General features: G+C 57.2%; 1 protein-coding gene across 3 annotated transcripts in view; it reads left to right on the top strand.

The window, feature by feature from the left end:
* SDK2 (sidekick cell adhesion molecule 2) overlaps nucleotides 1-17,753 on the top strand; it is a 263,997-nt gene that overhangs the window by 162,749 nt on the left and 83,495 nt on the right. For all 3 annotated transcript variants that reach the window (XM_045045056.1, XM_011289338.4, XM_045045057.1), the window contains exons 4-8: nucleotides 1,428-1,575; nucleotides 7,233-7,366; nucleotides 14,515-14,626; nucleotides 16,266-16,456; nucleotides 16,624-16,707. In XM_045045056.1, the coding sequence (XP_044900991.1) occupies nucleotides 1,428-1,575; nucleotides 7,233-7,366; nucleotides 14,515-14,626; nucleotides 16,266-16,456; nucleotides 16,624-16,707 (669 nt within the window). The remainder of the gene's footprint in view (nucleotides 1-1,427; nucleotides 1,576-7,232; nucleotides 7,367-14,514; nucleotides 14,627-16,265; nucleotides 16,457-16,623; nucleotides 16,708-17,753) is intronic.

Genomic DNA, 17,753 nt, shown 5'->3' with positions numbered 1-17,753 from the left:
TCTCTGCCCCTCTCCTGCTCGTTCTCTCTCTCTCTCTCTCTCAAATATAAAATAAAACATCTAACAAAATGTTTAGAAATATCCACGTCCCACCACCCCCAAAGGTTCTGACCTCGGGGAACATTCGAAGCCCCTCAGGGCTTTCTGAGGTTTAGCCAGGCTGCCAGACTCCCAGTTGAAGGAGAGGGAGAAGAGGCAGGGGTATTCGAGGGCTTGAGAAATAACAGTCAAAGCCACATGAGACCAGGTGGCATGGGATGTGGCCCCCTTGGTCAGGGAGTGGGCAGTGGGGACATGCAGGGTAAGTTTTCGGTGACCTGAGCCTGATTGCACATGGGAGTTCCGATGGCCAGCTCACACCAAGCAAGTTCTTGAACTTGCCTCAGCACTTTTTTTCCCCTAAACTCCGTAGGTGATTCTAACTGGCACGTGGCCACGTTGAGGACAGTGATGCTTCTCACACTTGAATATGGACACACTTCACCGGGAGTCTGGTTACGATTCAGGCTCTGATTCAGTGGGTCTGGGGTGGGACCCGAGACCCTGCATTTCTAACACCACGCGGGTGGTGCCCATGCTGCTGGCCCACAGGCCACACTTTGAGTAGCGAGGATGTCCGTCAATGTTCAAAAGTCATGACTTTCCGCACAAACACCGCTTCCCGTAACCCACTGTAACCCTCAGCTGCTGGAATCAAACCCCACCCCGACTTCAGCAGGCAGGTGGGCGACCAGAAGTCTCCTGCCTGCATGTTCCCTTCCCCTCCTGGCTGACATATCAGAGCTGGGATAAGTGTTCCCCTCCGTATCTGCCAGCGGGGTAGGCATGTTTTTAAAAGAGCAATATGGTGTTTCCATTCGCACATCCATGCAGCTTTGTACACTTCCCACCCGAGGCAGAGGAGGGAAATCATCTCCATACTCGATTATGAGCATCCAAGACCCCACCCTCTCCAGCATCCCCAACCTTCCCTCCCCCAAGAGCGTAGGCAACCAGCCCCAGGATGCGCCCTTCACCCCACCCTGGACCCCCGGGGCAGCTCTGCCTGACTCCGGTCTCTGAGGTCTGAGTTCAAATCCCGGCTCGGCCCCTTCCTAGCCGCGTGCCCTCGGACAAGTTAAGGAACCTCTCTGAGCCTGTTTTGGGCGGTTTCCTCCTCTGCAAAATCTGTGAAATAATGACCAACCTCTCGTGGTGGCCGGATGCATCGGTCGATTCGTGGATATGTGGATATAAACCCCCAAAGCACAAAGCAGGGCGTGTCATAATGATGGGGTTAGAGGGTGGGGTGACGGGGTCATGGGGGTGGTCTGAGCACGGGGCGGGGGTGGGGGGAGGGGGCTCCTTCCCCTCCGGCACCTGCTGCCACCGCTCCCGGCCTGGGAGCCGGACAAGCGGACCCTCACACGTGCTCTTTCGTCCCACAGACATGGGGAGCTTTGAGGAAGGCGAGAAGTACCAGAGTGTCTCCCACGGAGAAGCAGCCGTCATCCGCGCCCCACGCATCGCCAGCTTCCCGCGGCCACAGGTGACCTGGTTCCGGGACGGCCGCAAGATCCCGCCCAGCAGCCGCATGTGAGGCCCTGCTCCGGGGAGGGGGATGCAGGGGGCTCACCCTGGGAGAAGGGCTTGGGGACCTCCCGGATGATGATTGGAGAAGGGCGGCTTATGAGGAGGGGCTCTCTGGGAGCACTCGTGTGGAGCCTTGGGGGCACGACGGCTCAGTCGCCTTCCCAGGGGTTGGCCTCCCTCTCAGCTGGAGATCCCTCCTGCCTCCCAAAGCCCTTAAACCCCCGACAGGCACCCTCCCCATCCGTGGGAGGGCGCGGGCACATCCCTGGCAGGGTGGCCTCCGGGGTGTTTCCCATGTGGGGTGTGGGTGCGGCTGTGTGTGTTTTAGCTGCAGGGAGGAGGGGAGGCCCGGCAGGGAGGGACACACATGGCCCTTTCAGCACGAACAAGGACCCCTCTGTGTGGCCCGAGGCGTGGGTTGTGGGCCTGTGGGCAGGAGCCATGGAGCCAGCACCTCCACAGAGGGCGAGGGCCAAAGCATTTCCTCCGGGGACACTCCCGGCCCTCCCGATCCCTCCTCAGGGTCTGGAGCCAGCCCAGGCTTTCTTTCCCCTTTTGGACTCCAGCTGTCCCCTACACCCAGCAAAGAAAGACCACCTTTGTCCCGGTCTCCTCGGGCCACAGGTCAATGATGGGTGGAGCCCCCCCTGGTCTCAGGAGCCCAGACGGACGGTCCTTGCCTTTGGGGAACATAAAGCCAAGTGAGCGAAGCGTAACGAGAATAACATGGGAACATCCTGGCAGTAACAGCGGCTGTCATTTATCGGGTGCCTGCTGTGTCCTCGCACCTGGGCTCATAACCACACTGCCCGCGTGGCCCTGTCCTTTAGCATCGGGGTGCACCTCCAAGCAGGAGACACCCTATCTCCGTCCCCGCCTGATCCCCAGAGTGCGCGCTCAAAAGACATCCGCCGCGCGAACGACCATCACAACAGCCGTATGAGGTGGCTGGCTTTGTCCCCGTTTTACGGGCGGTAAAGTCCCCCCAAAAGTGTAACGACCCGGCCACATCTCACACAGCTGGTTCCCGGCTTGCCGACCCCAGAATCAAGGTCCTTAATTCTGTCTTAAGTGGAAATTAGGTGACAGCAGGGACGGAGACCAGGAGAGAAGAAGGATACAGTGATTGCGCTTGTAGAGAATAGGTCCTGGTAGGGTGGTTCTCAACGTGGCTACCTGTTGAAATGGGCTTGGACGATTTAAAATATGTTGGATCGTGAGGAGCCTGGGTGGCTGAGTCAGTGAAGCGTCTGACTTCAGCTCAGGTCATGATCTCACAGCTCCTGAGCTCAAGCCCCGAGTCAGGCTCTGTGCTGACAGCTCAGCGCCTGGAGCCTGCTTCCGACTCTGTGTCTCCCTCTCTCTCTGCCCCTCCCCCACTCGTGCTCGCTCTCTCTCTCTCTCTCAAAAATAAACATCAAAATTTTTTTTAATTTAAAAAAACTTTTTAAAAATATGTTTGATCTTTAGGTCCTACCCCCCTACACATTCTCATTTCGCTGAAATGGGGGCACACTCTGGCCACTGGGGGGTCTCTTAAAATTCCCCAGTGACTCTGCCGGGGAGCCACAATTGAGAACCACTCTCCTAGGTTAGATCCATTAGCTACAGATATAATACTGCTGCGTAACAAAAGGTCCCAGGGACCCGAAGCAGTAAGCATTCACTTGTCATGTGAATCTGCCGATGGGGCCCTTGGCTGGACTCTCTCACTTGCCTGGGGTCGCCTGGCTCTTGATGAATTAAAACAACCAGGCCACTCTGCTCCATATGTACCGTCCCCCAGTCGGCTAGCCCCGGCTTCTTCTGGCAATGACAGAGGACCAGGGAGGAAGCGGGAACGGAGACCTACTTACCCAGCCTCTGCTAACATCCTGATGGTAGAAGAGGGTCACGTGGTAAAAGTCAACCTCAAGAAGAGGGGGGATTAACTCTGCGTCTTGAGTGGGAAGACCCATGAAGTCACACGCCAAAGGGTGTGGATACGGGGCAGGTGAAACTTTGGAGTTGACCCCGGGGTTAACACAGGGACGGCCTGACTCATGCTGCGAGGGGGCTCATGCTTCCTCAGGCCTAAGGGTCAGTGAGGCCAGCAGATCAGGGGTTACCATTGACACAGATGCTGGGCTGCGTCTCAGCAAGGGGATGCTTTGCCACACGGGTGCGGAGACGGGTGAATGAGTCCTGCCTTCTCTGAGGTTCTCACACAGCTCCAGGCGTATCAGTGATGGCATCCTGCAGGCCAGTCCGTTGGCAGAGGCTGCCTGGAAGACGGTGTTGAGAAGGATACTGGGGCCCCATCCAGACTCCGTGGCAAGGGCAGTGCCGTGACGGTTCGATGGCGTGTGCCGTGGCTGCGGGGAGGGCTCGTAGGCACCCCTCTACCGTGTTTGCCGTGGCGGATGAAAGCCTCACTCCCATCACCCCTTGCCTAACACCTTGCCACCCCCTTTTCTCACTCCTGCCCTCTGTCCTCACCCCCTTTTCGTTCCCAGCGGCCTCTGGCACCAGGACAGAATGATCCTGGCTTACACACACGTGCCCGCCCTCGTGGTCACACCCACCACCTTCCCACCCCCACCAGCACTCCAGCCAAACGCAGGAGAGAACACTGGAGATTTTATCTCCGCAATTACAGCAGATTAATATTCATAGCTGAGAGGAAAGGTCCCTGGAAGCAAATTCTCTGGCGTCTGTTTGCCAGAGATACACATCTGATGGGCGCGATCAGCCAGAGGGGCGTGCAGGGGTGCTGGAGGCGGGTGCTATCTCCAGAAGGCTGCTCTCCCTGCTGGGACAGAGACGGCGATGAGCCACACTCCGCCTGTGCCCTGGTGCCCGTTGCTGAAAAGGAGACAAGATTCCCAACAAAGACACATGCTGGGGGCTTTGGTCAGGTTCTGGGATGATTTCTTTTATTCTTAATGAAATTATCAATTGGGCCCCCGTGGACCTGAGGGAAAAAAGGGCTGGCTTAATAGGGGTAGTGGATGGGAGGTGGGGTTGGGAGCTGGGCCAATCAGGGAAGAGGGAAAGACCTAGTAAATTGGAACCAGAGGAGTGTGGCTGAAGAATGCAGCCCAGCCCCTGCCCGAGAGTTGAACCCTGACCTCCAGCTTCTTCGGGAGTGGGCGTATCTGGGATGCAGCAGGCCAGAAGTCCTTTTGAGTACCAGAGGTAGCTCTGTGGACTCTGGAAGTGAGGTACAGGCCCATTCCAGAACCATCTATCAAGGGGGTGGTCATCCCGCAGAAGGCTTGAAGTCCACGGACCTCAGCCCCCTGCTGAGGGTGGAGGGAGGGCAGGCCAAAGTCATCAGTGCTTCCCAGCCCGTCTGCCCGCCACGTTCCAGTCCACATTCAGAGCGCCGCCCCCGGCCCGGGGGGCCCCAGCGCAGAATGCTTTCCTTGCCTCGAGTGCTGGTCAAGGCGATGCCAACTGCACTTACAGACACCCCCCCCTCCCAAATCCCAGGGACTTAGCACCAGGGAAGTGGATTTCACACTCATCTAAAGTCCTGGCACAGGCAAGAGATGGGAGGGTCGCTTCTCCAGTGTCATTTGGGGCCTCTGCCATCCTCGACACTGGGCTTCAGAGCTGCCCTGCTCTGACAGAGGGGAGAACCTAGGACTCGCACGGGGGGGGGGGGTTCTTAGGGTCTGAGCCTGGAGGTAGTGCACACACCTTGCACCGTATAGCCGCCAGCCCAGCCCCGCTGTCCCACCGCCTTCCCCTCAATGGCAGGGGCGCCTGAAACAGGTAAATGAACTTCCATCTCACCCAGGCCAGCGCATCTCAGCGACGGCACAACCCACACTTGGGGTCCAATAAGTCCCTGTTGTGCCCCTGGGTAAGAACCACTGAGGATCCATCATAATATAGGCAAAAGAGATCAAAAGGAGAGATCGGTGGGTGGGGTGGGTCTTCATCGCCCAGGAGAGAGCACATTGGAGGTGGAGACCCTCTGCGGAGGCAAGGGGGGGTTCGGGGCAGTAGATGCACTGGGGAGTGGGACCCAGGGGCACCCGGCGCTCCCAACCCACCAGGGGCTCTGTTCCACCCGAGTCTCCAGTGCCGTGGTGATGGAGAGGGTGGGGGGCTTCAGTGACGTGGTCCAGGGGCACCGCTGCTCACCAGATTAGCCCTGACGTTGGACCATGTGGCAGGCGAGGGCTGCCCGAGACGGAGGGTGACAGCCTCGGGCCAGATGGGGCCAGAACCAAAGCAGTGACAGGAATCAGAATCGCTCAACCTCAGGGCTGGGAGGGAGCTTCACAAACATTTCTTCCCCCACCCCCTTCACAGATGTGGAGACTGAGGCCCAGCAGGGAGGAGGTTGTGTGCTGCCTTAGAGGCTGGGACCAAACTCATTCTGCCCTTGACACGGCCCAGTCTTCCTCCCGCACGCCTGCCCGCCCCGCAGACAACACCAAAGGACAAGGACCCACTGGCTTTGTTGTACCTCCCATGAGCTCATTAGCTAGAGGGTTGTTTTCCTCCAGGGGAAAAGAAAAATGGGGCAGGACGACTTTTCTCTCCTATTTCCCCAGAGCTCTGCTGACGACGTGACTCAGGCCATGAACCCCCAAAATCAGGAGAGAGGAAACCAGCACAGCCCGGCTGGAGAGGCATTAGCGGGGATGTTTATTTGAGAGCCTGTTTTAAAACTCTGTAACATTCACCTAATGGGAAAATTTGAAAAGAATTCAACTGGGTCTGTCCTTGTTAAACTAACATTAAGGATGTTTAACAGCTGTCTCGGGCACATCACATTAAAATCCAAGATAGACTTGACAAACTAATGGTTTTGTTTGTCATCAAGAGAATGGGTGAGAGGGGGAGCCGGGCAGAGCGGGCGTGGGCAAGGCTCCCGGTGCTGTCTCACCCACGTCGGATGGGGCCCCCAGCTTCCTGCCTGGACGGACCCCTTTCCCTGCCTGCAGACCAGGGGCTGAGGGGCTGAATGATGGGAGCCCCGCAGAGAAAGCCTGCACCCCACTGCCCGGCTGGCCTCCTCTTCCCTTTTCAGCCAGCCCAGCCAGTCTCACCCTTGGTGACCAGCTTCAGGGAGGTAGAAACTGATACCCTGGGAGGGGGCTGGAGGGAGAGGTGAACCCCCATCATCTGTGTTATAGGCAAACCTGTGGCTTTGGAATCCATCTGAACAAATGTAGGACTAGGTGAAGGCATTGATTCTGGAATGATCCTGCTCATTTCTAAATTCATTATCATCACCATGCATTCATCCATTCATTCATTCCAGTGAATGGATTTCTTTGGTGCAGAGATGGACACACACACACACACACACACACACACACACACACACACACAGCATCAAAGCTATGACATGGGAAAGGACAGAACACATGGGGGGCTCAGACATCCTGGGCCAGGTGTCGGGGGGGGGGCCGGGAAGCTTCATGTGGACCGTCTCGGGCCTCCGTGCATGTGCTGGACTTGGGTCTGACCCCGCCCCACGCTGGCAGTACATTCAGATTCTCTACAAACGAAATGTGCTAAAGTTTAGGCGGGAAGTGGTCCCAGGAGATGGGCTGGAGCAGGGGCTCCGGGAGCCACCAGCTTCTTGTCCTCGCTCCCATCCTCCGATGCTCAGAGCCCCTGGGCCCCTGTCAGACAAATCTTTTTCCTCTGCTCAGAGCCATCACCCTGGAGAACACCCTCGTCATCCTGTCCACGGTGGCTCCCGACGCAGGCCGCTACTACGTGCAGGCTGTTAATGACAAGAACGGGGATAACAAGACCAGCCAGCCCATCACTCTTGCCGTGGAGAGTAAGTAAGCGGCCGGGCCTGGGACGGATGGAGGAGCGCGTCATTAAATCTTGGGAACGGGGCTCCAGAGGGTCGTTGGGAAGATGGAATGGTGGCGGAGCGGAGAGGCTGGAGGAGGGCCGGGGAGGGGCCTCTGAGGAATAGGAGGAGGAGACCCAGCTGAGGGAGCAAGGAGGCAGCTGAGTTCTGGATCCCGTTCCCATGGCAAGACGGAAATCCTGCATCGGGGAGGGGACACTTAGCTGGCTGTCAGCAGGGCCGGAGGCCCAGGGAGGGCGGGGACTGCCGGAGAGAGTGTGCACGTGTGGGTTATAGCCACCTCTGGGATTCAGGTGCTGACAGGGAGAGCGTGCAGGGGACCGGGCACTCGTTCCTAGAGAAATAGACTAGCAGCCTCTACTCAGCGGGTACACACAGAGTGCTGCTGCTACTCAGAGCGGGCCGTCTTCTCTCGGAACATAGGCTCTCTGCCCAGGCTCCTGCCTAAAAATGCGTCTCTGCCAGAAACCACCCAGCACCCTGGAATGGATAGGCAAAGCTCTCCCCAGTGGCAGAGAATAGACGGTAGCAGATGAAAAGGGTCGGCTCCTTAGATCTCCTTTGCCAAGAGGTATTTGTCCAGCTGAGACTGAAGGCAGGTGTCTGATCCCTGCTGGAAATGCTGGGGACCCCTCCCTGGCCTAATTCTCGAAAGCCAGCCAGGCCCCTTCCCTCTGTGCTCCACCCCTGGAATAGGGAAGGAGGGTGGGGTGGCTCAGGCAGCCAGTGCAGGCCCGGAAGCACAGAGTACGTGGGGCCAGAGCGTGTCGCAGCCGCCCAGCAACCACACAAGCTGCGGGAGCCAGATGTTCACGTCTCTCCACAGCTGCACCACTCCTGCTCCAAAAGCAAGTCTCATTTATCACCCGCGGTCGCATGGGGACGCAGCCACCAGCAGCAAAAATGAGGGTGCTGGTCTGCGTATGGAGCCTTCCCGTGTCCTTCCCCTGATCCCGGCCTCTGTCTGCCAGTGTCTATACAGCCCAGAACGTTCCTCGGCCATACCATGTGCCTTCCTGGGCTTTCTGACCACCAGCAGAATCCCTTCCTGTATCCACAGAATTCTCTCCTTCCCAAGTTCCAGTCTGCCTAGAAAGAGACCCGAACGCCGGGAGGAGAGTTCCATTCCAGATACTGACCTCTCAGGGTCACAGATGTAACCTCTGACGTTGACCTGGGTCAAGGTCTCAGTCTGGTCCCTGTAGCCTTGGGGCCCAGCCATGACCTGGCTCTGCTGTTTCTACAGAGAAAGGAATTTAATCATCAGAGGGAGATGTTTTCCCCCATATATTCTCTAGTGGTCAGAATACCTGGAGTCCAATAGAATTCAGTCATTGTGGAAGAGGCAGTGTTCACGGTCTGCATCAAGGCCGGGCCGTCTTCCTGAGTGACTCAGGTTACCCTGACACCAAAGGTTAGAGCCCCCCACTCGGTGCTCCTCCCCAGAACCCAACCTCCTCCCCCGACTTAAGCCAGCTATCCTGGGGCCCACTGTGAACATCGTTCCCTCTCTTCTCTATCTCAGCTCTGCCCCCCGCAACCCTCCATCTGGCCCAAGGGAGGAGCGTAGGACCCTTCCGGACCCCCGTTATCTGCCCAAGCCTCCCCCGGCTGTCCGTTTCCCCCACCCCATCGCCACTCGCCTCCTGCTCTCACGCGGCGATTTGTACTGGTTTTCAGCTAATTTCTCCTCCCACGAGTGATTGAGCTTCAAAACCCTGTTCATGTCACTGACACAAATCCCCCAGCCTGCCTGCCTGCCAGCCAATTTACTAGGAGCAATTGCCACTTTACCCACCACCAGCTCTGTCTGCCCTCACTTATCTCACGGAGCCTCGCCTCTCCCTCTATTCCTCCCTCCTCGTCCCTCCATCCTTCCTCAGCCCAGGGCAGTGCTGCTTCTTAGCGGCCCCGGGGCGCACAGGGAGCGGTGGGGTGGGGGGGGGGCGCTCTCATGCTCTTCAGAAATGGAAAAGTTAAGAGCAAAGCCAGTGGCCCGGGAGTTGGGAGTTGACCCCTGCCCAGGAGTAACCCTGGTGACCTCCCACAGAGTGTCACAGCTCTTGAAAAATGCAAACCCGGGGGCACCTGGGTGGCTCAGTCGGTGAAGTGTCCGACTCCTGATTTTAGCTCAGGTCACGATCTCATGGTTCGTGGGGTGGAGCCCCACGTCGGGCTCTGCACTGACAGCATGGAGCCTGCTTGGGGATCCTCTCTCTCTCTCTCTCTCTCTCTCTCTCTCTCTCTCTCTGCCCCTCCCCTGTTTGCTCTCTCTCTGTCTCAAAATAAATGTATAACCATTAAAAAAACAAAAAAGAAATAGGGGAAGTTAATTTTATTAATGTATTTTATGTGACCCAACATATCCAAAATATTACCATTTTAACACACAATCAATACGGAAAATATTAACGAGGCACTCTGCACCGGGTTTCTTCGTCTTCATACTGAGCCTTCAGAACCTCTGCGTATTTTACACTTGGAGCACATCTCAATTTGGTTGCTCAGTTTTCATCCGAAATACGTGATCTGTGTTTAGACTTCATCAAATTTACAGCTGGAAAGGTGGTGTCGGATACCCATGTTGTTCTACACGTACTTAAAAGTGTTCTAATAACTGATTTGGGGATCCGTTTTTAATTAAATGTAAATTAGATAAAATTAAATCCCATCAAATCAAAGGGGCGCCAGTCACTTTTCAAGAGCTCGCAGCCACCTGTGGTTCTTAGCCCCCACGTTGGATACCTGCCCGGGAGAAGGGAGCGGCTTACCTCCCTGCCCCCACCCCCACCCCCACGCACTTGACCCGTGGCCCAGGTGAGTCATGTGGTCCTCGAACTTCCGTTTTCCTCACCTGTAACGTGATGCCTGTGGCAACGTGTAATTGGAGGATTAACTGAGGCGCCTCGGGGAGAAGGCATCACAGTGATGTCCCTCACTGTGACTGTTATCAAAATCAGCCAGGGCCCCTGGGTGGCTCCGTGGGTCAAATGTCCACCTTCAGCTCAGGTCATGATTTCACGGTTTGTGAGTTTCAGCCCCACGTCAGGCTCTGTGCTGACAGCTTGGAGCCTGGAACCTGCTGCGGATTCCGTGTCTCCCTCTCTCTCTCTCTGCCCCTCCCCTGCTTGCACTCTGTCTCTCCCTCTCTCTCAAAAGTAAATAAAATTTAGAAGAAAAAACAAATCAGCCAGGGGCAGCAGGACCCAGCCCCAACCCCGGGTTCAATCCGCATCAGGCACTCACGCGGAAGACACCCCTCCTCCTTGCTCTGGTTTGCATGTGATTTTCCTGGCTTGACCTTTGGGCTCCGTTCACCCCACTGTCCGGAGTATGGGTCCAATGAGGCAGATGTCCTGCATTCCGTCCCCAGCCACAGCCAGCCGTCCTCCTCACCCTAGGTGGTCATCTGAAGACCTGCTTAGCCAGGAGCTGACAGGACAGGCCCCCCAGCCGTGAGCACCTGTCAGTAGGATGTGTCCTGCCTGGGGCAAGTCCGTGCCACTCAGGGCCATCTTGACATCCCTGGTCCACCCCAAGCTGTCCTCTGCTTTCACATCACCCCAAGAGCCTCCCTCTCCAAACAGGAGGCTGGTGAGGTCGGAGGGGAGCCAGGAAACAGGGGGGAGCGGGGAGGGGCAGAGGGCATTGGCTTGTCCATTTCAGGATCCAGAGACAGGGAGAGAGCCATGTGAGCACCGCGTGGGAGGCAGGTGAGGTCACCAGAGCCAAATGTCCGGAGCAGTCGAAGAGAATCAGTGGAGACAAGGGGATTTGCAACCAGGGGGTCGCCGGTGACAGGGGAAGGGGAGTGCATGCAGGGGCCTTGGGGAGAGGGGACAGGGATGCCGGTGGCAGCCAGGACCTGGTGGTGCTCAGAGGTATGTTCAGACAACTTCTGGCAGAGCTGACGGCAGCCAAGAGGGAGAGTTGTTTCCTTCTGTGCCCGAGTGAGGACTGAGCCGACTGAGCCAGAGAGATGATTTGGGGAGTGGCTAACGGCCTGGGTTTACAGCCTCGGAGACCCGGTCCCCGTTCCTGGTTTTGTCCCTTGTTAGCAACTGCCATTGGGAAGTAAACTGCCTCACTGCTTTGGCCTCCTCCGTTTGTCTCTGCTTTCTCATCTGTAAATTGTGGGATGACGATAATGACCCACCTCCGGTGGCCGTTGTGATGAGCGTCGGTTAGCAGAGTGCCAGGACGGTGCCTGGGATGGTGCCTGGCACGGCACGTGGCCTCTTGCCCTCAGTCGCTGTGACTTTCACCTCCTGGGAGCCTCTGGGTCCATCACGTGGTTTGGTTGGGGTGGAAGACGGGAGACCAGGAATCTCTCCCTGAGGACAGGCAGGTAAATCCCAAGAAGGACGGCCTATCATTTATTAAGGACCTACTATGTGCCAAGTACTCTGCGCTCGCCCCAGACCAGCCCCGCCCCGCCACCCCCACCGAGGCGCTTCTTCCCAGCATCCATCCCATGCACTTTAATCCGATAAATGTCTGAGCATCGATCTGAGATCCTTCCAGACCATGCCCTGCATGAGGACAGACCCCTGCCTGTCTCGCTCAGTGGGGAGTCCCTGGTGCCTGGCACAGTCCGGCGTGGACTGAGCCCTCACCCAGAAAAGAGCTGTTGAGTGAGGGGCCGAACTCACATAACCCTGAGACACAGTCGTTTTTATCCCCGTTGTGTCACTAAGAAAATCAAGATCTGGCTGAGGACCCTCCCCACGCCAGGATGCCTGGGGCAGAACAAGGTTTCAGACCAAGCCTTCCTGACCCCCCAGGACCTCGGTGTGACCTCCAGGGTCCCCGGATAGGTGTCAGTCTCCCCTCCACCCCTCCCAAAGCCGACGAGTTGGCCCTGAGGCCCTGGGGTGGCCCTCATATTTTTAAACTCCGAGGGCTCTGTTTACCTGGCTCCGCGGTGGGGCACCCCTCTTGGGCTCTAACTGTCTCCTCCTCTTGCCCCATTAATCTGCGCCGCGGTACCTGTGCGCCCCAGCATGTAATAAACAACTTAGAGCACACTTTTATGGATTCAGCTATATCAGCAGCTTTCAATCCGATCGCTCTTTATGGCACCTACATGAGGCTTTTATATTGTTGCAATTATTTTCCTTTATATGCTTCCTTTCTTCCCCCTTCATTTTACTTTATTTTTTACATTTTATTCCCTTTCCCAGCAAAGCCTGGAGTCCAGGCAGGAAAACCTGCCCAGGGCTGATCAGGGTGGCCGAGGGCCAACCAGGGTGGCCCAGAGCGACAGCGGGGCCGTGACCTGTTCTCCCCGTCCTGTCACTGTCCCCCCCCCCAGGGCTGGGGGTGTCATTATAGTCTGCTACCTCCAGAGTCTCCTGGAAAGGAGCCAACTGGATGGATTTTTCGTGAGAGAGAAAGCCCTCCGTGTTTGAACTTTCAGGAGCCCTGGCACAGGTGCACAGACAGTACTTGAGTTTCTGTCAGCATTGGGCCAGTGCTGGCCCACAGAGATAAGAGCCTAAAGAACTCAAAAAATAGAAAAGGCAAGGGGCGCCTGGGTGGCGCAGTCGGTGAAGCGTCCGACTTCAGCCAGGTCACGATCTCGCGGTCCGGGAGTTCGAGCCCCGCGTCGGGCTCTGGGCTGATGGCTCAGAGCCTGGAGCCTGTTTCTGATTCTGTGTCTCCCTCTCTCTCTCTCTCTGCCCCTCCCCCGTTCATGCTCTGTCTCTCTCTGTCCCAAAAATAAAATAAAACGTTGAAAAAAAAATAGAAAAGGCAAAGCTGTTAGACGAGTTCGAGGTATCGTTTCGTTTGGTGTTTGTAGAGCCCACTCGTGACACGTTCTCTTTCATTTCAATCATCGTCCCCGAAGTTGTGCACGGATAGCTCTGGACCCGTTCATGCCTTCCCCTGTCAAATACACGTGAGGCCCCTACTACGCGTCAGACATCGCTCTTGTCCTAGAAAGTAAGCATGAGCAAGACTGTGTTAGCTCGGGCTGCTGTAACCCGTTACCAGACCTGCGGCTTCAGCACAGGCAGTTTGGGAAGTCCAAGATCAAGGTACCAGCACGGCTGGGTTTTGCTGAGGCCTCTCTTCCGGCCTTGCACACAGCCGCCTTCTCGCCGTGTCCTCACGTGGCCAAGACAGAGCTCTGACGTCTCTTTCACTCCCAATCAGGGTGCCAGCCCTGTTGCATTAAGGCCCCACCCTTATGGCCTCCTGGAACCCCGTCTACTGGAGACCCCGTCTCCAAATACAGTCGCATGGGGGTCAGGGCTTCAACGTACGATCTGGAGGGGACAGAATTCGGTCCAAAGCAACGATCCATGAGATTCCCACCTCACGGAATGTATTCGCTTCCTCGGGAGGCTATAACAAAGTACCATAAACTGGGGAGGGGGCGGTTATAACACCAGAAGTGTCCCCTCACAGGTTTTAGAGGCCAGAAGGGTCGGCAGGCCTGTGCCCTCTCTGAAGGCTGGAGGGGAGGATCCTTCCCTGCCTCTCAGCTTCTGGTGGTAGTCCTCTGCACTCCTCGCCTCGGAGACACCTCGCTGCAGGCTCTGCCTCGAGGTCACCTGGCCTTCTCTTCTGTGTGTCTGTGTGTCTGTGTCTAAATTTCACTCCTCTTCTAAGGACAAGTCCTATTGGGCATAAGCCCCACCCTGACACAGAAGGACCTCATCTTAACTTGATTATGTCTGCAAAGACTCTGTTTCCCAATAAGGTCACGTTCACAGCTGCCGCGGACTTGAATGTGGGGGGATTACTATCCAGCCCAGTAGAGGGGGTTTGCGTTCAGGTAGAAGACGTGACAAGTGGCGATGTAAGCCAACAAGATAAATGTGGGTGGAGGGAAGGATTTTGAAGGCAAAAACAGGACAAGGGGAGAAGGGGGAAGGTCTTGGCAGTCTCCAGTGGGCGCTCCCTGGACCCTGAAGAGAGGAGGGGGAGGGGTAAGAGGGTCCCCGGGGGCATGTCTGCAGGTTCGGTCGTGGCACTGCCCCGTGGTCACCCGCTCTGCTACATAAGGACAAAAGTCTTCCGTGGCATGAGCCTCTAATGGGGGCCGGGCAGAGATAGGATTTCCGACCCGTGTTTCCGGCTAACACCTGACCTCTCTCCAGATGTCGGGGGACCTGCAGACCCCATCGCCCCAACCATCATCATTCCTCCCAAGAACACCAGCGTGGTGGCCGGGACCTCGGAGGTGACCATGGAGTGCGTGGCCAACGCCAGGTGGGTAGCGAATTCCCCCTACTCCCCTTCGCCCTTAACTGCAGCCGGGGCACCTGACCTGTGGGCTCCAAGGGGACCAGTTCAGGAAGGCCCGGAAGTGTCACATGAGGACCCCATGAAAGGAGATGGGGCCTTTGTCCTGGAGGAGGGGCGACGTGTGGACGTGCTGGCTACTTCCAGAGGGTTGTTGGGTATGAGCCGGGCAGGCTCGTTGTCCGTGGCCCAAAAGGAGAGACCGAGGCCCGAATGGAAGTTACGGGGCAGCGTTATGGGGCAGCCCCAAATACTGAGGCCCCTCCTGTGGCCCTGAGAGCGACCTGGAAGGGACAGGTGACCTCCCTGCCACGCAGGCACGTGTGACAGGCATGCTGGGCTAAGAGACGGCTCGCATGATGGATTTGGCAGACCTGGTGTTGGGCACAATCGCAGCCCCCCCAGCCGTGCACGGCCCTCACTCCTCTCACACAGGAAACAGTTAAATAATGACTGCGCCTCATCACGTGTGGCCGCAGTGCTGTGCCTTCCCACGCGATTTCCTTTCCTCCAACAACCGCTCGACAGAGCTGTCGCTACCCCGTGGGCCAGAGAGGGCAAGCGACCTGCCTGAGACCACCCAGCTGGCCGACAGCAAGGTTGCCATACCACAGGCCACCCCCTCGGGGCCCAGGGCCATGCTCGGGGCCTCAGTCTCCTCAACTGTAGAATGGGAAGGATTTGAGCACCCACCTCCCCGGGGGAGCATGTGGGTAGAGTGCTGGACCCAGCCTGCCCCGACACCTCTTAAGTGCTCCAGAAAGATGCTCCGAGGTGATGGGTGGGGAGTCAGACCAGCGACCCCGAGGTCACATCCAGTTGAAGATTCCCGGAGAGCCGCGTTCCTAAGCATAGGCTCCCGGGGACCCAGGTTTTCCGCAAGTGCGGGAAAGGCTGCGGGATGCAGAGGAACTCGCTGAGGACACGGAGAACGCCTATAAGAGCCTGCCTAACGTCACTGGAGCCAGCGTTGCCCGGACCCGCTCCATCACAGGACCCTTTTCTGCGGGACCCCGCTGCGCACCCCGTGGGGTTGGCACAGACCCCTCCAGGATCCGCCAGGCGCTAAACGGGAGAGCAGGCCACACCCAATCTCAGGGGGCTTTGGGGGGCCAGGGTCGGTGAGGAGGGTGCCCGACTCGCCCTCTAACTCAGGAGGTGGGTATGTCCGTCTGCCTGCCTTTTTCCCTCCAAACCTTGGGCGATTCTCTCTCATTCCTCTTTGTCATGTTGCCCGGCGTTCTGGCTGCTCCTGCCCGCCGGCTTCTGTTTGGACGGGGCGCAGCACAAGGGGGGCAGAGGAGCAAGACGCGCGGCGTGGGGTGCCGGGTGCTGCTCCTGCACTCGGGAGCCCCGTGTCCCCGGTGGGCGCCGGGCTGAGCTAATCCACCTGCATTACAGCGTCCCCATGACCGCAGCCCCGGGGGGCACAGGTGCCCCCATTTCACAGACAAGGAAACCGAGGTCCAGAGCGCTGAAGGGCTTGCACCTCTAGGAAGTGGCAGGGGCTGGGGCCCCGGGCTGGCACTCCCGCGCACCCCTGCCCTGGCCCTCAGGTTTCTGGAAGCCCCTGTGGCTGAGAACCTGCCTCCCTCACCGCCTCCAGGCCCCTGATCAAGCTGCACATCACCTGGAAGAAAGATGGGGTGCCGCTGTCGGGGGGCATCAGCGACTACAACCGCCGGCTTACCATCCCGGGCCCCACGGGCAGTGACGCCGGCTACTACGAGTGCGAGGCCGCCCTGCGCAGCAGCAGCATCCCCTCTGTCGTCCGTGGAGCCTACTTGTCTGTGCTGGGTGAGCTGGGGCAGGGCTGCTGGGGCTCCCCGCCCAGGGCTAGGGGCATGGCTGGGCGTCCTGAGCAGCGGCTGTATCCTACGGGCAGTATGGCTGGGTGACCGGAGCAGGGGCTGTATCAAAAGGAGCATGGCTCTGAGCCCCTCCTCTGGTCCCTCCTCCTGCAGAACCTCCCCAGTTTGTCAAGGAGCCAGACAGACACATCACAGCAGAGATGGAGAAAGTGATGGACATTCCCTGTCGGGCCAAAGGTAACACAGCGGCATGGTCAGCGGGGAACAAGGACCCCCGCACCCAGACCCTCAGCCTTTCCTGTCCCTGTCGCAAACTTTTCTAAATTCCACTTCCTTCTCCAGGTATCATCACTGAGCAGAGAGTTAGTCTGGCTGTGAGCAGACGCCCCAGGAAACAAACAGGCCAAATTACCATAATCTCAGGACTGGAAATCAACCCACGTTACCCTAACTTGAGGGTTATAAATGAATCCAAATTACCGTAATTTCAGGATAGGTGACAGACCGAAATTGCCCGTAATTTCAGAGTTGGAGACAATGTCAGAACTGTTAGAACGTGTGGGTGCGTTTCGCCTGAGATGGGTCTCATGAGCTCCGCCTGGTTTCTGGTCCATTTTGCTCCATTTTCTCCCCTCCTCTTTTCTACTTAACCCCCCTAGTCAGAGCTCCTGGAGAATTTCCACTCTTCCCATCCCCAGCCTCCCTCTTTCTGGCCCGGCTGAGCTACAAGGCAGCCCCAAAACCGGGGTGGCATCCGGGGTGATCGGATGGTAGGAGAGGGCATCCACCATGGCACGCGGTGTCATTTTGAACAAAGAGGCAGAACGTAGCTCAGGCAAGGAGAGTCGCAGCGGAGGGAGGGAGGAAGGACTCCCCTTCTGAGCCCACGCGAGGGGAAGGCCAAGATCCATTCGTTCACCCAACAGACATTTTCGGAGGGTTTTCCACGTGCCAATACTGCTCTTGGGCTGGGGAGATACAGAATGAACCCAACAGCCAGCCAAATCCTTGCCCTTACGAAACTTAACGTTCTTCAAAGGAAGGCAGACCAACCCATGAGCAAATAAAGATACTTTATTTCATTTCATCGAAAACGTCATGGGTTGTGAGATGCCCCATTATTTTATGTGCCACTAAGAAAGAAAAAAGACTACCAATGAAATGATGATGTGCTTTCGATAGGAAGACGCCTTTGTCTCGGAGATGTTACCACGTGAAAGAATGTGTGTGCCCCGTGGAAAGGATGAAATACAGCGTCGTAGAATGTCAGGGTTGAAACAGAG

This window comes from Felis catus, chromosome E1 (genome assembly GCF_018350175.1).
Source record: "Felis catus isolate Fca126 chromosome E1, F.catus_Fca126_mat1.0, whole genome shotgun sequence".
In the NCBI taxonomy this organism is placed as follows: domain Eukaryota; kingdom Metazoa; phylum Chordata; class Mammalia; order Carnivora; family Felidae; genus Felis; species Felis catus.
The sequence above is the reverse complement of the archived record's forward strand: the minus strand, read 5'-3'. Positions and strand labels throughout refer to the sequence as shown.